At 33.0% G+C, this 22,429-nt stretch overlaps 1 protein-coding gene across 4 annotated transcripts in view; it reads right to left on the bottom strand.

Annotated features, from left to right (window-relative positions):
- LOC132696838 (probable cationic amino acid transporter) overlaps nt 1-22,429 on the bottom strand; it is a 64,381-nt gene that overhangs the window by 25,738 nt on the left and 16,214 nt on the right. For 3 of the 4 annotated variants that reach the window (XR_009618087.1, XM_060661895.1, XM_060661896.1), the window contains exons 2-3: nt 16,020-16,170; nt 4,604-4,757 (exon numbers count right to left, since the gene is read on the bottom strand). Coding sequence is in view for 2 of the 4 variants with exons in the window: in XM_060661895.1 (XP_060517878.1) it covers nt 4,604-4,757; nt 16,020-16,169 (304 nt within the window). In the remaining 2 variants the exon portion in view is untranslated. Of the gene's footprint in view, nt 1-4,603; nt 4,758-16,019; nt 16,171-22,429 lie in introns of those variants that run through there. The other variant, XM_060661897.1, reaches the window with a different exon arrangement.

Here is a 22,429-nt window from a genome sequence, read left to right as displayed (position 1 = left end):
AGTACAATTATGAAACGTTTGTCAACATAACGTCAAAAGATCATCTTTTAATGAATTGCCCCATCCCTAAAGCCCTGCATTAATTAATTTTTTTTACTCCCGTCTGTAAAATACCTAATTACCCACCGATATAGCCTGCGGGAAGCGTCACTTTACCACGTCAGTTTCGTTTCCCATGAATGCGAGCCATTTCGGACATTTCCCACGCTTTGAATTTTGACGTTTGTCAATTCTGACAATCATGTCGGTGAATGCAATCGTGTTGTTTGCGAAAATGTACCCAAAAACCAACGGTCATAGAAAAAGTATAGTATGCCACACGTTCGGTAATAGTATATTATGCAACAAGTGCGGTAAACGGCATTTGTTTAATAAACGAGTGAGTTAAAAAGTTTACCGAACGTGTTGCATACTATACTTTTTCTACGACTGTTAGTTGACTGTCAGAATTGGCAAACGTCAAAATTCAAAGCGTGGGAAATATCTCCGAAATCATCCGATTGCTCCCAAATCCGTGCGGTAAAATCCCGGAGATGTCCGAAGTGGCTCGGATTTCTGGGAAACGAAACTGACGTGGTAAAGTGACGCTTCCCGTACGCTACATCGGTGGGTAATTAGGTGTTTTACAGACGGGGGTAGAAAAACTTTTTAATGCACTCGTTTATTAAAAACTCGCTCCGCTGCGCTCCGCTCGCGTCAAATAATCTCGTGAGTCAATTGCCGTTTACCGCACTTGTTGCATAACATACTATTTTGTCTTTAAAAATTATAATGACGAATCCAATAATAATATTAATCCACGACCGTAATCACCAGTAGAATCTGTAGAAGTGTGTGGGGAAATGAAAAAAATTCATCATCTTGCTTGCTTACGGCTGAAATATTAAAACAAAAAAGATTACGTAATAAATAATGAGAGGGTTCCTTTCCAATCACCTTCTACAAAATATTTTAACTTTTAGAAGTGACAATTTTAACTAATCATTTTAGTCTAGTCATTTTAAAGTTTAATTTACTACAGTTTCAACTGTTGGAACACGCAAGTCGTGTTTTCGAAACGACCCGGTAAGGGTTCGTGGGTAATTATCCAAGAGAAGGCGCCTGTTTTATCTGATACAGCAATTTTAGAAAGTAATTTTTGGAGTTCTCGATTTCGTTACGGTGTAATTTCCTTAGTGTATGGAACGGAATTGGAATTTGACGTGACCGTTGAAAAAAATATTTTTCAGTTGAATGAATGCTTTTCAGATCGGTTTTCCGCTTAAAATATTTACTTTATATTGGTTTCTTTGATCAGATTAGACCGGTAAATTCTCCGACAAAGTGACAAATATGTATATTGCTTAAATTTGCTGTGACTCGTGGATTCTTTGAAGCCAGCAAAACGGCGTGGAATTGGAATGTTTGGTGGCGAGGGTGGGGTTTATTTAGAAATGTTAACCTACATTTACTAAGTGGTTTGCGGTTGTTTTTATTAAGATGTCTATCAGTCTGCTAAAAAATATAAACGGTCGGTAGGAAGCGAAAAAGGAAGTATTATATTTAACATATATTATTGAGTCAATAGAAAGGAGAGGATTTTTTAAAATCTAGATATTTAGTTCTGAAATTCTTAGGTTTTTTATTAACTTACTATGTGAAAATAAGTTAAGTTTCTAAGTTTTGTAGTCACCCAAAATGTATGATTCGAAAGGCCAAGTTTTTAATTACAGTGTTTTAATATTCTGAGGCTTGTTCTGAGGCCTGCTGTCTCAATCTTCGTGGTGCTGGCTTTTGGCCACAATTATCGAAGTTACCTGCCGACGGCAATAAAACTCGGGTCCGGTAAGTATGAAACGACATTAGGGGAGATTTTGGTAATAATATTTTTTTTTATTTATTTAGGTGGGTCTAATCTTATTAAATTACACTAAAAAATAAATAAATTATTAGTTAGGAATATCTATACATAATTACATTTTTATTCCAAATTTCCAAAATCTAATTCTGTTACATTATCAGATTCGTCATTGAGATTAATTATGACAGGATTCATGTTGTTTCGTATAGTAATGGAGGAGTCCTCAATTTTTATAATATGCTGCATTGAATTTTTCCAGCTCTCATTTGGTATGTTTTTTTTTCAAAGACGCAGGAGGAAGTTTTATAAAAAGTTTTATAATGGGACTTATAGTAGGAGTAATATTTTCTAATCTGACCTTTGATTTTTTCTTGGTTCCACAAATGTTCTATGCTCAGTATGCCCAGCCGATGCAGCCAAATTATCGCATACATACTATATTTTTAATAGTAATTGAATTCAGGACTTTCAAAAGTTGCGCCTTTTTGAAACTGCATTCAAAATAAATATCATTTTTTGAACTTCATGAGGCTGGTGCATTGCGTAGCAGACGGCTGTGGTAGCTTGCGTTACCTATGAAAATAACACTGTTATTGGGAATATTTGTTAAAATATTGTTTTGAAACCAATTTTCAAAAAGTTCGGCACTTGTATCCTCATGATAATCCAAGCTGGAATCCTTAATATTCATTGCAGACAAGAGCAAGCAGTTTGGGACAAACCCGTCTTCTGACCCAGCATGTATTATGGTGATGCGTTTTCCTTTATTTGAAGTTGCTTTGGTAGTTTGAGTTTTGAGTGGTATCGTCCCATTCTTTCGATTTAATTTTTTGACGGTAATTAAATCTCCAAGTGAGATTCGATTACTACTTTTGTATATCTTGTGGCACTTAAAACCCATTTCACAAAGAACTCTATGGAGGATTGGTTTCATTTTATTCTAGCTTCGTTTTCATTTTCATAGGCACAGTAAAAACGATTATTCCACATTGCCACAAATGGTCAACCCTCAATAAATATATCAGAGAGATAAAAATATGCCTGACCCATCCCTGCCTTGACAGCTAAGTAACAATAGATAATAAAATCGTTAGTTTTGTTGGGGAGGGTTCGTCGAAAGCCATCATGAGACAGACAGAGACAGACTATACAAAAATGTAAATTTATCATTTTATCAGTTTTTACATTGAAGTAGTAGCATACGCAAAAGCAGTTGCATTCATAGATTGTTTTCCAAAATTTGGCATTCTAATTAAATTATAGCCACCTGAGAGGTATTTCGTACTAACACAGTTTTAATAGTATTTGGGTTTCTGGACAGCAGACACAATTTTTATAATTTAATTTTCAGTTTCACAAAGTTCCGCATTTTTTTCGTGTCAGCACAAGATGTTGTGTTAATAAATAATTAACACAAGCTTAAATAAATTTTAGTCACTGGCAGTTATTGATGGGCATGCAAAGGTCTCAATTTAAATCGATTATAAAATGTGATACATAGAGTTGCAATTACTTTGTATTTGTTGTATTTATAATTGTTTTAATTCGATTACCATCTAAGTTAAGATTTAAACTAAGTGAAGCATATTGTCTAGTCAAGTTTGAAAAAAATCTAATAAAGTCAGTCGTTGATGGTTTATCTTTCAATAAAAAAATGTTTGATTTTGCTTGTTTCAGTTGGCTGTAGAAATATGTAAAATTTTAAAAGGCTCATTCTGACATAAACCTAGTAGGTCTAATAAGCTGTATAGTACTGAAAACTTTCATTTGTATTAAAATCTGCTTTTTTTTTGTTTATGTTTGTACGTCCACTCAACAGTTGAGTGTGCTGTCGTGTTTTAGTTATGGTTTAGTGGAAAATATAATCAGTTAAGTTTTGTCTAAGCTTAATTTTAGGATATTTCGTGTGCCCTGCTGACTGGACTAGTTAAAATTGATTTATGCTCTAATACCAGTTAGTACAATTTCCCAAAAGGCCAATTTTAACCTTTTATTTTATTAGCAACTTTTTGAACTGCGTTGCGTGAATATCTCTGTAATTTGAGCTTCGAGCAAACTGATCTTAAAGTTTAATCAAGCCAAGAAAATTTCATTTGTTTTTTGAGTAAATTAAATAAGATTATTTTGCTTCGAACGTATATAAAACAAATGAAAACGGAAGACTGTGCAAGCTGCTTTGCCGTCGGCCGACGCTTTTCTAACTGTTCTTAGACGGCAAAGATCCAATTTAGTTTATCCAACGGAATTGTGATTGGTTGAAAGTGGTCATAACAAATCGACGATGAAACGTCTTCTTGTACCACCTAAATGTTGCCTGTTTTATATGGATTTACGCAGTGTTTTGCCGTAAAAACTAAATTTATGTCAAGCTTGATTCAATAATAATCGTAACATGAGAGAACTATACTAAGCTATACCAGCTCTACCTCTAAAAAATGGGAATTTGATATCACTGTGTAATACAAAACTGAACTTAGCATTTAAATTAATTGAGGTACAAATCTACCAGTGTAGATCTTTTCCAATCAACTTGTTAGGAGTGATGTCGCCAATTTAAATTTACTATTTACATCACGAAAATGATTGTGGATATTGTCGAAAAATATTCTCTCAATTCAAATTCAATCCATACAGACAACTGGATGCATTAAAGATCAAAGCAACTTCCTTGTTTTCTGAACGTGATTGGAATAGAAAACAAACACTTTCTGGAAACAGATTTCTGTTTGAGAACCGTGGCTTCCAGACGTAAAATTTACTTACCCGAAAATATGCTAGCTATGGCGGCAATGATGAAACTGATAATTACGCCTGGGCCCGCCCAATTTTTTGCCACCATACCTGCAACGAGGTACATACCGGTACCCACGCAACTGCCGACACCAAGTGACGTTAAATCCAATGTTGTCAGGCATTTCTGAAAAAAAATTGTTTAAATTTTTGGAAATGGCGACAATATTGAAAAAACCAAATAAACAACCATTGGAACTTTGATGCAGCTTGTTATTCGTTCGGGATAGTTAATTTTTATTTGACTTAACAGAACATCAAGCTTTTTCAACTCACTCGCGGACTTTCTAGACTAGTTCTAAGTTTTAGATGGATAATTTTATTATATATATATATAAATATATATATATATATATATATATATATATATATATATATATATATATATATATATATATATATATATATATATATATATATATATATATATATATATATATATATATATATATATATATATATATATATATATATATATATATATATATATATATATATATATATATATATAATAAAATGGAAAAATGTGATGACACTATATTCCGGGATATTATCCGTTCGCTTGTTGAACTCCGACTGCAATCCTGCAGACGTTTCGCCAAAATCTCACTTGGCATCTTCAATGCTCGCGCTCCGCTGTGTTCGAAGTGTTTTCGGAGCGCGAGCATTGAAGATGCCAAGTGAGATTTTGGCGAAACGTCTGCAGGATTCCAGTTGGAGTTCAACAAGCGAACGGATGATATCCCGGAATATAGTGTATCCCGGAATGTAGTGTGTATATATAAACTATAACTCATTAACGGATTAAATTTCACATCTTAATAATTGATTGAGTTAAGTTAAAAATTGAGCGATGCAAAATTTTAAATCAAGGCTAAGCATCGAGTTTTGGCGATACTATTTAAGTAATTTTTGGTGACTTTAATACTGTATCTTTTAAAACCGTGATGGCAGCGATGGCGCATAAAAAACATCTCGGTGGTTTTAGAAGGTGATGAAAATACAACAATCAATATTATTTTTCAGCTGTATAGAGTGTCAGAATTTTTCTTGTTCTTTATATTATAACTTTGAAGTTTCCTGGTCGTTTCAGTGATATAACGCTTTTAATGAAATGACGCGTATATCCGTCTGTGTCGTTTTTCAACCACATAAGAAAGAAAGGAATCCATCGAAGCAATCTATTTAATTGCTCCTTTCGGAGTGGGAACTATCAAAAATCGGTTTCTTAGGACTCCCGATTTATATCATCTGCTGGATTTCAAACGACTTCAACTGCTATTGACATAAATTGCAGCAATAATCGTAAAAAGCATCCGAATTAGTTCTTTTGCCTTATCAGAAGACCAATTTTATCAATTTTTAGGTAGCAAATTTCCTTCATGTAATTGGCAGATTACAGAAGCAATATGGACATGCTCCCTCGCTCGTCGGTTGAATCTTCAAGCTATTTTAGAGATTTACATCTTCAAATTCATTATTACTAACATCCCTCTATAAAAATCGTTCTTTATTGCGATTTTTCCTAACTGTGGCATCTTTTCTAGGAAGTTGCAAAATATATGGTGTTTTTACTTAAAAAAAGGGACCCATGGAACATTAAAATGGTGAGTTTTTTTTTCGGGGTCCATTCTCCTTGGAGAAAGATAGTTACTTAAAAAGAAACATGATATATGCTGGATGGGGACTTTCGGGGGGTTTTAGAAGATATATAAAGATTGATCCTCACTTAGTTAGAAAGGAATAAGCTAGGAATTGCTTTGCGAAAGTGGCTGCTTTGGGAAATAAAGGTTTTTTTTGATAAAATTTTGCTGTAATAGTTTTTTTGGAATATTGTTCGAAATTGCTGTAAAGATAGCTAACGAAAAATCTTATAGCACATTTAAACTTATAACAAAGATATGAAATCAATTTCTATGTATTTGTAATGAACACCTTGCTCTCTGTTGCAACTAACCAAAACTGATGGGCAGCTTAGTATCAAAAATTGTTTTGTATAAATTGTAATATCGTGTGTAAGACAAATTCCTTCCTCTATTTATAAAAACCCTTTCGGAACACGCTTGATTTAACTTAAAACATACATTGAAGTTGTATTGGTGTTATAAAAAATCATGAAAACTGGAATAATGAAGTGTCTTTCGATAATTACAGGAACATTTCCGAAAAATACCTATTTCTACCCAATGTGTGGCGCTTCAGCTCAGACGCTTGCTTGCATTAGTACGTCGCAACGCGAAAATCTTTTGCAAAACTTAAGAAGAGGGCATCGTTTGATTCAATTGATCTCGGTACATCTTTGTTTCTCTGTTACCTATAAAATGTGTCGTTATATCTGTAAATAATCATGTATGCCTCCAACGTAGGATAAAATATCCTAATGCGACATGATTTACTAGGTTGAGCGTGTCAAAGGAACATAGATTATCAGATGCTTAAGTAAGTGGATACATTAACGCAAAAGAATTATTATAGTAAATAAATTTTACCGCGTTTTACTTAAGCCAATTGGGTCATTCAGTATTAATTCCAATAACACCATCGATACTGTAATGGCAATGCACGTTTTCGGTCGAATGACATTTAAAATAAAAGGTCCAGTTGATGTCGACGAACGGAAAGCGGGAATGAGTTTATCGGGCAGTTCTGAGTGTCGAGTTTATTCCTGGACAAGTTGTGTCAGTGTCGATTGTGATGAAGCTGTAATTGTATGGCGTAATTTATACGAAGGGAAACGCATTTGTACGAAGTGCCAACGATTTACACGCCTCGTGAACTTTTCCTTCGGGTTTTTGTCTCGGAAAATCAACGCGGTGTTTCAGCGATTCTCAAGTTGCCATTTTTGAACTAATATTTGGATATTTCAAATTTCCAAATCAATACAACAATGTGTGGCACAACCATGATATAGAGATTTATAAACAATATAATATATATAAATAAAAAAGTAAGAGACGTAAAGAGACATACAAACATTCACAAATGGAGATTCTTATGAGATTCTTAACGTGCAGCAACTACAAGTGACCGTTTTTTTCTTGCAAGTTTATTAAACACTGATTTTTGGAAGGCAGCGGAAGCTATGCTAATTTACTTGATGCTATGAGGATGCAGTAAACAGTAAACTGCTTTCTCAGATATTCAGCATCTCCAAAGTGAAGATAAAATCATGTTCAGTATACGACTGCTATTCAAATATAGGGTGATGTGGTTGTTTTGTAATTAGAGTGAGCTGCGCGGACCCTTAGTGAGCTCCCCGACTTAGAGAATCACCCATTGGGACTTACTATCAACATATGGACGCCACCCGATTTCACCTATTAGGGACAAACCTTGTTTACTTAAATGTTTATTTTCTAAGTTCAGCAAACCTTCTTAAATTGTAGTCAGGTACTATAAAATAATATCTCAAGGTGCATAATGGCGAATATGACGTTACATCTTCAATGAATCCAATTTTATCACACTTGGAAAAATTTCACAGTACACTTAAAGAAAAATTAAGGGTGTTACCCATGCAAAATGCAAATCATATTAAAGACTTAACGATTACGGCTATACTTATATATCCCTTGTTATTACTCTATGGTCCATATGAATATTTAAATAAATATCTGATGGAAATTGATAAAACTGTCTATGAAATTTATAATGCAAAAACCCGTAAAGAATTACTTGTTTTATGAAAAACTTTGCGGGCAAAGTAAATGAAAAAAGTCAAAAAATTCTTGAAAAGGCAAATAAAAATATTCCAGATACCAAAATTCAATTCGATAAACAAATTTTTACAAAAAAAAATCTAGTAATATAATGCAAAATAATGAAAAAATAAAAGTTCAGAATGAGCGTAATTTAACATTTCATTTGAGAGTACGGCCTCAAAGACAAAGAAGTTTAGCTTCACTTGTAAATTATTACGATAAAACTTGTTTTCATGTTAACTTAACTAGTATTAATAATAAAATTTAAGTGTTTATTACTATTAAAACATATATTACATATTAACTTAGAAAATTCTTTATTATCTCTTCAAGAAGAATTTACATTTTTGAAGCACTAGAGAAAAAAATGTACTTCATTTGATGTGTTTGGTACTGCTATTAGATATATCACTGGAAATCTTGATCAAAATGATCTTAAAGGAATATGCGAAATGTTATTAAATCAAAACAGCAAAACTTTATGAAAACGTTAATCCGTTAAATGAAGAAGTAAAATTCCAGGAAATTATTCTTGGACAGATATTTAATATGAAAAATCTCTATTTAGACAAACTCTTTAACATAATTTCATTTAGCACAATCGAAGGAATAAATCTCCTACTTATGAATACCTTCGATATAATTGATATAATTGATTATATAATTGAAATCATTAACCTCTAACTTTTCCTGACACAAATGTTACCAAACTTTTTTATTTTGAATTTATGAACCCATTCTATCTATAATTTTGTTTATAATTACCAAAAATTGTATCCTATACTGTTTAACAGTGCCGCCAAGTTCTTGTATATGTTCACTTTGTAGATGAATAGTGTTTCAAATTAGGTGTTAATGATGTAGTTTGCCATAAAACGATACTAGATGAATTTAATTTTAGAACCTTGTAAACCTTGTAATTGTATATAACCATAATTATTCACATATTAACATAATACCAATAAAAAAATTGTAATTCTTTGAGCATTGCAATAAAACCGAGATTTTTTTCTCTTTAGATACACATATGTTTATAAAAAAAAAACTTAGAATAGACCTATATCAGTTTAAAACAAAAAAGCTATAATTTAAACCATTAGGAAGTTATCATAGCATCAAGAATAGAATTGTTACTCTACAACTTATATTAGTACTGGAAAATGTACAATGTACACACCTTATTGTATGTTTGGTATACAGATATTGGTATAGAGTATATACGTTAGAAATACAGGACAAAACTTTGGCATCGGACGAAAAACCTACAGATTAATGAAGAAAGATCTAAGCCTAAGAAGGGAGGATTTAAGGAATCACCCATAGAGACTTTCTAGCGACTAGATGCCACCCGATTTCACCCATTCGGCACAAATCTTGTTTACTTAAATGTTTACTTTCTAAATTTAGATATAAAAATCAATTCAGGTCTACTCTTTTAGAATAGATTAACTTGACACTTGTATCGCAATATAATAACTTTTTAATTCGATCCTTTTTTTGCAGCGTTATTTTTGAAACACATACTTTTTATTTTTATCGGTATCTCTGTGTCTCTGCGTATTTTAATTTTTGGAAATATGTGTATGCTGTCTGTATGGTTAGTACGGCAATGAATACTACTAGAAATACTGTTAAAAACCCTTTCTATCTATTTAATATCACATCGAGTTTTGGTAACTTCCAGAGTTGTAAAAATTTTAAAAATATTAACATTGTTCATTCAATGGTTAATAATAAATTCGAAGTAATGCTTTTTTTGGAATAATTCTTTGGAAAATGCCAACGAAAGCACAGGAAATTCAGGGTGATAAAATAGAAAAACATTTACTTATTTGTATAATTTTCTTGGGAAAGTGGCACTCTGCGGAAGAGCTGCTACCCTTACACGATAAATTGAATTAAATTTGAGTCCTTCACTTTTTCCGTTCGTTCGTTTCCCGACTCACTATCTACATCCACAAGGCGTCGAAAATAAGGTGCTTATTGTGTTCCTTGATCACACTGAATGTAATCGGCATGTGTATCTGTGCTTTCATTTTTTGTGCGTTCCTTAGAAAAAGACAAGAGAGAAGCGACCCTTCGGTTTCTCATTCAGGATTTTATTGCGATTTTCGACACGATCTAAATGGTGGATAAGCACAAACGTTATCTTTTTTCTACAGCTTTTATACAAACGTAAATATTACCTCAATTTAACCAATACGGACAAAATACAGGTTTGGCTTGCATAATTTGAGAGCGTAGCTTTCAAGAAATTGAATTGATTCTATTGTTTCAAAGAGAATCCATAGATTAATTAGTCAGAAACCTCCCAAATCTAAAAAAAAAATGCTTCACGAGAGAATTGCCTTGCCCAGGTCGGAAGGGGAATTGATACCAAACTAACCAATATAGAAAGGCAACTAACTTGCGTTGCGTGGACTTTACTGTTAGGCGCAATGCAGGTCTCTGCAGGTACAGACTAAGGCAGGACAGTAAGAAAAACGTTGTCGAAGGTAGAGTTGGCGGAAAGGTGCTTAAAAAAAATCCAACAAAAGTGGACTAGGAGATCAAATACAGTCCCTAATTTATCATTTCCCAGGAAAAACAGAACCTCAACAAGAGTAGATTTCTTCCCTGGAAAACCAAAACCACAAGAAGCTCACCCACTATACACGCGCCATCTGATAAGTGAGGACCATCCATCGACTCTTTTTATGCACTCAACCCGATACGAGGGGCACCATTATAATATATTAACGAAACTGCCGGTAACAACGTCTTAACTCTTATTTTTAATGCTTAATTAAATCTTGTATCGTGTGTGTAAGAGGCTCAGAAGAGTAAGCAAGGTCACAAGGTTCCGCACGCAGAGGCGTATTGTTACGGCAGACCAAGGATGTGACATCATCATCCAGAACTTATGCACAATCAGGAGTGTCAAATGTCAATGGGAAGGCGGTAAATTTTAATTCAAGTTAAAGAGGTTAAAGATAGTAACAAGTCCTTATCAAAAATCATATCCAATCGAAATTCCAAAAGAAACCTCGTCCTCCTCCAGATTTGTTGGTTTTGGTTTGATCTGTTCAGTTATTAAAAAAATTGTTTGTCTTCTTCCTTTTTTACAACTGTTTGATAGCCATATATTGTGTTAATGAGTGTGAGATATTTTAGCAAAAAGTAATTAATGATGACAATAGTGACTTTCATTATCACTGGGAACTTTAAGAAAAACCCAACGTATGGTGTCCTTAATGGTTTCGATATTTTTTCCAAATGTTCTTTTAACCAATCTCAAAGCATTAGGAGATCGAACTTTGAAACTACCCTATGATTTATTGTTCTCTTCAGGAGATAAGTAAATTCCTCGAAGGAGAATAAATAGGTAATAATTGTTATTAGAATTATTTAACAAACGATGTATCCTTCTCTCTTAATTTTTGAGCATAAATCCTGTTGCCAAATATGACAAAGAAGACATTAAAAATGCACGTTTGGATGCCTAAAGGCGACAATGCGCAAATTGTAACCGGAGCCAAATTAAACTCGACGGAACGTTGACATGCATTTATTGTATGTCATACTGTCATATAAATTCAATTATTCGAGCTCCAATTCACCGCCAGAGAAATTTAAATTGTTTCCCAGGCGGGGAACGCAAAAAATCAATAAAAAGAGATATCGTTGTACAGGTGCTGTTCCCATTTATTTGGATAGGATAATCTGTCCCTAAACACCGTTCTTTTATAAATGTTTTTATTTGGAGGCGGGGGCCGTTCGACATTCCCTTTTGCTTACATCTGAAAATATGTTTATATTTTTGTTTGGTAAATATCGTCGATCAGCGTGGTACTTCCTTTTAAAAACCTAACGTTCCACTTTATCCTCTAAAAGGTCGGTATGATAAGTAAACTCTAGAGGGGGTCTTGACAAATTTGACATAATTCCGTGATAACGTAGGACAGAACTGAGCAAATAGCAAATTCCTATCTGTGGGTAGAGTCTGCGTGGCTTCACAAATAGACCCATATTTTTTAAAATTGTGGAAGGTTATCTTGATTATTATTAGCCGGGAGGTGAGAGAGAAGAATACTAAACTAATAATCAGTTGTTATTGGAAGAATTGGTAGACGAATTCTTCAAAGAATTCCTTGAAATTACTCTAGAATTACTCTGAAATTCTTAGGTATTCTTTGGAATTCCTTCGGAGTTCTTAGGAATTATTAGAAGCCACCAGTTTTTAAAATTTTTAATGGTGATCTTGGTTACTTAAACTTATTCATAATTCTTTACACTTATAATTCCTTTATCTGAATTGTCTTAAAATACCCAGGGAATTCTTTGATTAATTCCTCTAAAATTCTTAGGTATTCTTTGTAATTCCAAAGTTGCACTGCAGTTTATACTTCCTATCGGTTTTTAACTATCTCTGATTTTAAATTTAGTTTAAAGTTATATTTATCAACCCATAGAAGTCATTTTGGTATTTTGTTATTATATTATCTTTTCTTTTACTGTTTTTTTTTTTTAGAAAATAACGAATGAAGTTTTTACCCAGACGTGTTCTTCTTTACAAGGACTAAAAAACGCTTTGTTTAAGAAATATTGGACTATTGTGATGTCCACCGTGTCAAATAACATCAAACTAAAGAGGAAGGGTAAGATGTGCTCACCAAAATTTGTCATAGTATTACCTATTCTTTTATGACAGATAAGTTATGGATGACTCAATATGTTTTTCGTAGTTCACATTTAACAACAAACTCAAAATGTACTAATGAGTTTTTATGTCAAATTTAATCACTGTTGATACAAATCAGAAGTTTCATTATAGATGATAATTTAACGTAACATCCATTTTCAAAAACCCTTGAACTGTACATCGTTGAATAAACGATACCAAATACAAATAAATTCTCTAGCTCAAAACGGCATAAAATTTGTTCTAGTGGTTCAATTGTGTAATTGTTACGCGGATGTACAATCGCGTATCGGAGTTTCGCACACTTTTATCTACTCGCATGTATCATATTATCTTCCGTGAACAAACCTGGCAAATTCCCAGTTTATCTCGGGAATTAATTGCGGAATTCGGGGCGTTGAATGTGTAGAACGCTTGTAACAGATTATTAAATTTAACGCGAGTTCGTGTGGGTTGCATTTGTTTTGCAAATTTGAGCTTTTGGACATACGGCAAATAATAATTGTTATGTTTATACGTCGCTTGTGTGTACATTTCATTTTGTAGTATTTTATATGAGAAGTGGCTGTGATACTTTAGGTAATTTTGTACAGTGCACAACAGAAATTCTTTTGACATATTGAAAGAAGAAAAAGAAAAAATTATAACAATACGATTATAAAAGAGTGGTTGCTTAAAATACACGGCTTTATTAAAATTGATTGCTCTATTAAATAAACCTTAGCTGTAATATGCCCACTTTTTGATATAATAAGATACATTTAAATGGGATTTCGATGTCTTATCCGTGGCCTAAGATATAGAACGAATTAAGTTTTGATAACATTTTAAACACAAGCTTTAACACCGACATTTATTGTTAATTATTCTTTTTTATTAAGATCCAATGATAACGTTTCACAATATTATAGTTTCTAAGTCATAACAGTATTCCTGTTCCGAAAAGTAAAAAAAAACTTGCAATCAAATTCAAGAATATATAGAACAGTAAAAGCAAATGCGTAAAGTTAACTTGTCAATAAAACTTAAAGTTACAGAGGCCGTGTCCTTTGTGGTGCTTTTGCCACTGGTATCCTTATGAGTGGACGGTAAAACCCTGTAAGGTGTCAGCCTTAAATTAGTCACAGTTAAGTATGTATTATACAACAATACAAGAGCTTTGGTAACTCGCTATAACTGGTAAGGCAAGATTTAGTTACCCCTACACTTTTTTCTACCAGCTTTAAAAATATTGATTTGTTTTTTAGGGCATCAATGATTTCATTTTTTTAATATTTAGTTTGCTTAAATGAAGGGGCAAGCTGAAATTTTGAATCCATATTCACTTTAAATTAAATAATATATCAAGTATAGTCAATATTGTATTAGTTATGGCCATTTTTTTTATGGAATACTAAAGAACGTATATTAATTTCAGTGGATTTTTTTGTATATTATTTATTTTATTTTATTATTCGTTATGGGTAAAAAAAGTATAGTATATAGAATAATGTCTTATTTATAAAACTTGTAGAACAATATAAGTATAATTAAAATTCTATTCATTTTTTAGTTTATAACACACAATATATTATTTAAGTAATATAAAATACAAACCCCTAAATGCAATATTTTAATATTTTAGATTTTAGTATTAACGGTAATTGATATAACAAGCTGAGTAAATCCCACTTTAGTCACGAGTTCGATTTCGGATAAGTGGAGCGAGAATTTATCATTGTGTTTTCATTAGCAGCATGCCACGTGGAATTTTACGGTCTTTTGGGTTCCAAATTAAAATTACACAGATACAGACTCTAAAATTCTTCTTTATCCAGAGTGGTGTTTCCTATCGATCCTCTCTCAAGCTGTGACCTAATTTCCCATTTAAATTAATAAACACCTTTTTTGTACTTATTTTCGTGGCTGGGTTATAGCATTAAGCAATGAAAATTCAAAATTTATGCGAAGATTTAAACACGAAGCAGGCTGAACTTTCAAAGACTTTAAAATCGTATATTTTTCATACAGGGTCTAATTTTAATTATATCTTGAGAGTAAACTAGATCAATAAACAATCAGGCAGTTATTATGATTAAAAATCAATGGGAAGTATTTACCGAAGTATTAGAACCCGTGTTCTTGAATATCTCTCTTAAAACAATACTATTCTCTTGGCATTTCTAGAGAGAAAGAAGGAGGGTCATACCAGTTTTACTAATATTCTGCATGTGCATTGGTATTCTTATTTTTTATTTGCAATTGTTTATCACTTCCCTTCTTACCAAAATTATTTATATAGCATTCGACATTAGTAATGAATTTTATTAAGTTTGATTTAGTTTTTTTTTCTAGTTGTAGTCATTTATTCTTCTTGATCTAAAATGTATACAGCTTTATACCGCTTTGACGGTTTAAACACTCGTCTTCATCGGCCGGTAAACCAGTAATAAATGTAGTTATTATATTAATACTGGTAGGTTAGTGTACCAAAAGGGCACTCTGACCAAAAATTCACTCTTGTCCAACATGAAACAGATATTTTTGAGAAACAAAATCGAATAAAAATGCGATTCTAACCAAACTACGACCCTTTCTTTTATTAGAAATTAGACTCAATCAAATTAAAATATTAGCACTCACAAAAGCTTGAACGTTTAAGTTCGATGTTTGAGCTCTCCGTTTATTTTAGTAGTTAATATTTTATATTCTAAGATAAATTAAGTTAGATTAATTAAGTAAGACAATTAAGTAAGATAAATTAAGATTCAGATCCACTCCTGACAACTCAGTAGAAACAAAAACAAAGTTTGTTGGCTGCCAGCTACAAATATATAAGAGCATATTTTTAGCTTATTTGGCTATATGGACTTCTACAGGGTATAAACTTTCAAATTACGCTGATTCTATAATGCCTAACGGTGTAAGAACAACCAAAATTGATTTCGCTTTTCTAATCGCTGAGTATAATTTTTAATCATTCACCTTAAGATCGAATCATGCTAACTGATCAAAATTTTGAACTCACCGTAAGTTTTTGTTTCTTATCGTCAGTTCTGTCTTGTCTCTGTTCTTGCAATCCCTCTACGTTTTTCGTCCTTATAAGTTTACTAAACAACACCAGACCATCTCTTCGAAGTTTGTCCCGATCAGAAGGCAAAATTTGATCCAGCTTCATCCTGAAACAAAATCGTCCCACTTCAGTTAATCGTCAACAGAGACCGCATACTATTATTGATATGAAGCGAAAATATTCAAAATCTTTCCCTCGTTGAAAACCTGTTTTTTATTTTCACTATTATTAGAAAATCGATGACGGGGCGCGATTTTGCACGCGAATCGCCATGGGGGTATTTAAATTCATACGGGCACTCCCTTAATATTTCCCACCAAAATATTTCCGGTTCCGCGGTTTCACCACTTAATGGGTAAAACCTAAATGGGCGATCACGTTAATATTTGGAGGTTTTCCTGATATGCCGGTAACTGCGTCATTACTTTAATGATGCCTCTATAGTTTCGCTTCTCGTCGATAAACATAATAAGCCCCAAAAACTGAAATACAAAATGAAATGCACGAATGTTCGATCGCCTGGGGTGTGTTCTCTAATTGGAATTCGTGATATTTGATTTTTACGAAAGGGAAATGCTTTAAAAACTTCCCTGGTACAGGGTAAATATTTTCTGTAGTATATTTTTTGCTAAAAAATTTCACTTCTTTTGTAAAAGTAAAATTAACGTTTTTTAAACACCCTGTTTATATTCGAAATAAATTCTAATATATATATATTTTACGTATTGATTCACGGATGGAAAAATGTGATGACACTATATTCCGGGATATTATCCGTTCGCTTATTGAACTCCGACTGGAATCCTGCATCCGACTGGAATCCTACAGACGTTTCGCCAAAATCCCACTTGGTATCTTCAATACTCGCGCTCCGAAAACACTCGCGGAGCGCGAGCATTGAAGTTCAACAAGCGAACAGATGATATCCCGGAATATAGTGTCGTCTATATATATATATATATATATATATATATATATATATATATATATATATATATATATATATATATATATATATATATATATATATATAAACACTGGTAAATGCTCGGCTGCACTTTAATATACTATTAAATATGCATTTTAAAACTTTTTCTCATTTAGATGACGAATGAAAATGTATATTAGGTTTGTAATATTTAAACCGTTAGCTTTAGAAAAATTGATCTAAAATTTCTTTAAAATAAACCTCTATTTAGCTAGTTAGTTAGATAAGCATCTCAATACTGGACTTTTAATTTTCTGCCGGGTATTTTAAACTCTGTTTAAACTAATCCGGGTAGCGAATTTCCCGACGCAGCAATCGAAAGCATCCAGGTGATTTCACCTTTCACCTGTAATGGCTTTAAAAGTTGGTGGTTGATGTTGTTAGGTAAGTTTGATTGGTTTTCCGAAGCACGTAGTTCGCAAATTGAATGAACTCAGATGTGTCTTCGAATAAAGAAAACAGATTTATAAAACTTCTATACAAACATTTTATTCTCCATTAATGGAGAACTATCCGAATCACTCCGAATATATTAAAAAAACATTATTTCAACTTTATCTGTCTATATATAATCAATTCCCTTTCTACTCAGAGGTATGTGGGTTATTTATTATATAATTTCTTTGGTGCTGCTATTTCTATGCCTTTTTTTCTTCAAGCTTCTTGCCATTTCCCATGTTTCTTTCTTCTGTCCTATTTTTCTTTTGCTACGTATTTTACTTTTAACTAGTACTTTAAGATTTTGCGAACGGCTTCTCCATCCAGCGATTTCCCGTTTTATAAATTGGCCTGCGGACTAAATTTTTGAGTTCTTCCCTTATCACATTTTCCTCATCTAAACTATCCATTATTTATCTTTCCATTTCTTTTCCATTCTTTCTTTTCTTCTAGAAACCGCACAACTTTGGGGGTGTTTCTATTCATTTTCGTTCCGTTCTCTGTTAAGAAGTGGTTCAAACTTCAGTTTACATCCTTTCAGCTAACTTAGGCTAGTCGACGCAATCAGAAACAATTTTTTTGAAATCAATGCATTTAATCTTATTGTAATTTAACGTGTTGAAAAATATATTTTCGAGCTGAAATTTTCTGGACATGCAACGCTTCTGCAGTAATAAAAATGAGTCGTCACGATGACATTTTCGTAGAACGTTCGGATAAGTTTGATCGAGTTGCATGGAATTAAATCCATTAGTGTGCCATCTGTATCCAAGTTATTTTCTGTCGAAATTGGAGACCGCCGCTTGCCAACTGCAAATTACTACCAAGTTCCCTTTAACAAAATTACCTCTAATAGCTTTGCAGTTTCCGCCGCTGACGTTTTATGATGGATTGCTAGGTTGCTACAGTATACAACTCAAAGCTAAAGTCTTGTGATTCGATCTACATGAGGAGATATTGTAGGAAAGAGGGTAATTATTTATATGCTTCGTCTATAGCGGAATATATCAAGTTAATAACAACGTTCAAATGTAGAAATTGAACTTACTGTATCGCCGATGAGGTAAAGGTATGCTGTCACTGCAATACTGAGATATTAAGGTTACTTAGAGGTCAGTATCAATGAGTATCTTATATACAACAGTTACAGATGGAAAATATTTGGTTTCAACTGGCTGCAGTAAAAACCATTCCTGCTTATTCCACGCAATAAATTAATAGAGATCAAACAAGAACCGATTTCATGTAACTATTTTTATTATTTATTGCGTGAAACCTGAAAGCTTAATAGCTTAAAGAAAACAAACAATGATATTATATTAAATAAATTAACCTAAATAGCACCAAAATCTATGTTATTCTATAGCTAGTTTCGTTTCCCTAATTAATTAATTATCATCTGTCAACGCTATGGTTTATGGTTTTTAATTTTTAATTTTTAAAACTTAAAAGTTAAATTTTTGTTTAAGATTTCTCAATTTTGGACTATTTTAGCCTAGAGCCTTTGGTTAAGATGGCTGCACAATGTAGCATTTTTTACAGAAAGTCAAACTCCAACCCAATTTGATAATATGTAGATTGTATTTTGTGGAGTTTTTATATATTGTCGAGATAAATTAGGGGTGAATTTCAGAGCGGTATTTTCTGATTGAAGTTCTGATCTTTTCCTATTGGTCGGTATGTTAAGGATGATTTTAAAAATGTTAGTAAAATTACTGCTTAGTTGCGTTAGTCATGTACTCATGCGCTGCTTTTTATGCATGGTGTAGCTTCACTTATTATCACTTCTTTGTTTGCTCTTTCTCTTATAATATATGAATGAAAATTTCAAATAATTACAAAATAACATCTTCTGCCACACTAATCAATTAAGATTGACTAGTACTGTTTCTAAAAAAAAAGGAAATTTTAGATTAGATTTATACTTCATATTACGTACTTTGCACTATTTCCTAGTGTTAACACTATGTTCTCTTGTTAGCTGACTGAATTTAGATACTACTACCATTTATTAGGCGAAAAATTAGCACCATCTAAAATGTCCGTATATAAATTGCAGTAACAAATAAAAAATCTCCTCTTAGATCTGTCGGTATTGCTAAAACTCCCACGCGATTGCTGTTTTCAAACAAAGAAAATGCTCCGTTAATATTCCAACAACGCGTTGGATACTACTAATTCACCCCACCTAATTAGCCTTTTATCCCCACCATTCTCGGCTCGTCGTTTTTCACTTGTCGGTTTTGCATAATTAAACTTGGTCGAATTGTCGGGTAGAGAGTATGCGGGTGGGTCCGAGGAATATTTCAAAGTTTAGAAAAATATACAAAAGTGACAGAAAACAGACAAGATTCGTTAGCATTTTTAGTATTGCTTCAATACTGAGGAATGAAGAAAATCTTCTCTCATAAATGGTAGACAGAGAACTAGACAGCTGATGGCGTGGTAAACTTCACTTCTTTTCTGTGCAAGCAGGACCTTTTAATGATTACACATTCCAATATACATTTTCATATCTATTTTACATTACAATTTTTGTATCTTCAACTTGTGTATATTTTACTTTATAATTGTGTGTTTTCAAAGAAATTTCTGTTGGATGTTTCACAGCTTAACTGAAACAGAAAACTGGCGCGTATTCTCCTCTGTAGCGGTTTATATATTGTTTGAGGGGGGCATAGCTTCACCAAGTTGGTGAAAGGTAAAATTCTGAGTCGCGGTTGAGATTGGTTGCTTATATATTTTCACGCAGCTACGGGTTCTCCATTATCACCAGTCATCGCGAATATATTTATGGAACCTTTGAGAAGAAAGTCCTCGACATTTTCCATCTACAATCAAAATTATGGAAACGCTTCTTTGATCACACTTTTGTTATTTGGCCTCATGGTCAAGAATTAGTACTAGATTTTCTTTGCCATTGAAACTCTATACACCCTAACATACGCTTTACCATTGAATTAGAAACTAATTATTAGCTCCCATTCTTAGATATTCTTATCAATAGAAAATCAGACCTAATATTGCGTCATTCAGAAAGCTTACGCACACAAACCGATAACTTAACTCACTGTCATATCACCATCCGACCCAAAAATCAATTCCAATCAACTCCAAATCAACTCTGTTGTTTACAGAGCTCTGAAACTAACCCAGAATTAAAACAGCTTACTTCTGTTCTTCTCTCTAATAATATTCACATTAGAGACACTCACACCTATAAATATACTTCACCACAACCCTCCAAAGGCAATGAGTCCGAAAGCACACTTGCCTCTGTTGTTCAACATATCTTAAGAAATATAAAGTCAAAGCCCGATTTACCGCTTGTCCAAAAATCAACATTTTCAATTTTACGAAATTCCGTTTGAAATACCAGGAGTTTATGGCATTCCATGTGCAATATGCTGCAAAAAATACGTTTTGGAAACCGGACCAAAAATATCAACTAGGCTCAACGAAGTCGCCGAACAATATGGGAATCAGTCATCCGAGACAATGTGCACGTCTCTTCTTATGCTCCGCTCCCTTCACACAATATATAAGCAGGTACGGAGAAGAATGCGAGCCAGTTTCAGTCAAACTCTGAAGAAAAAAACTGGATGTTTGGTGAAACGTCAGCAACGTTACATTACTATTTCCAGTTAATAAATAAATAAATAAATAGGACATTCTAGAATGGAGTTTACTAGGGCAGTCTCTCTGAAAGTGCTAGTGCTAAGTGCTAGTCTTAATGTGCTGTCGCTATATTTTCTCCTGTTCTGTACTATCACCTAAGTTTTCTGGAAATCGATCTACCGTTAGCTTCAGTTTAGTTGATTGTAGCGATGAATTGTCTATCTTGAACAAGTTGCCTTATCTCACGACTACCAATCACAGAAAATTGACACGACAAGTACCCAAAACAACTTCCATCTCCATTTAAACCCTTTGCTTGATCAGCTTGAACTGCCAGAGCGGAAGTAAGATTTTTTATTTGAAAACCAACAGTTCATTGATCACAGACATATTTCTTGAATGGCAATGAGTTCCTGAACTCATTTTAAGCTTTGCCGTCCTAAAATCACAAAAAACAGGTGTATTTTGTTTTGCCACTCTGTTGTCCAATTAGGAAACTAAGGCATTTTATCTTATTTAATTTTCTTCAAAACTAGTAGGGCAGGTAAACCTAGTATTGTAGTACATATTTAGCTAATTAGAATTAGGAAATTTTTATTTTGAAGTTAAGTTTATATTTATTTCTTTATTTTTTCCTATTGTAGAACTAAAATAAATTAAACGGTATTTCAACAACTAGAGATGATAGAAAAACATCTGTATTATCGAATGAATTTAATGGTCAATTTTATATTGCTAAAGAAGGATTAATTATGGGAAAATCACTTAGTCCACTACTTCTACTACTACCTCTGAGTAAAGGATTTCTCTAGTGGTATAGATACGTAGATGATGTTTTTGCTTGTTTCACTGGAACCGAAAGACAACTGCAGTCCTTGTTGAATCAATTTACCATAGAGACGGAACAAGATAACTCTTTAAACTTTCTGTACTTAACTCTAACTAAACTACAGAACAAGAGTTTTCCATTTACCATAAACCCTCACACACGGACACAATAATACACAATAACTCAAATCACCCATACACATAGAAAGTGCCTGCCCTTTATGTTGTGTCGGAATATAGTCATATTTTGTATTTGTTGCCGAAACACTTGTCATAAAGTATTAAAATTTGTGAAAATCTGAACATTTTTTGTTCTAATTTAATTTGTGTTCAATCGAATTGAATAACCATTTTATGGCTGCTTAAGGCAGGGTGTCCTTGATACTTCGGTATAGGAAGGAGGAGTTTTTGTCATCCACAATAGTTGAAAAAATGATATAGTAGCACATTTTGAGGGCCCTATGTATTGCAGAGCGGAGTCGTCTAAATTAAA

Source organism: Cylas formicarius, unplaced genomic scaffold, assembly GCF_029955315.1.
Source record: "Cylas formicarius isolate icCylForm1 unplaced genomic scaffold, icCylForm1.1 PGA_scaffold_1__22_contigs__length_36826433, whole genome shotgun sequence".
Taxonomy (NCBI): domain Eukaryota; kingdom Metazoa; phylum Arthropoda; class Insecta; order Coleoptera; family Brentidae; genus Cylas; species Cylas formicarius.
The sequence above is the reverse complement of the archived record's forward strand: the minus strand, read 5'-3'. Positions and strand labels throughout refer to the sequence as shown.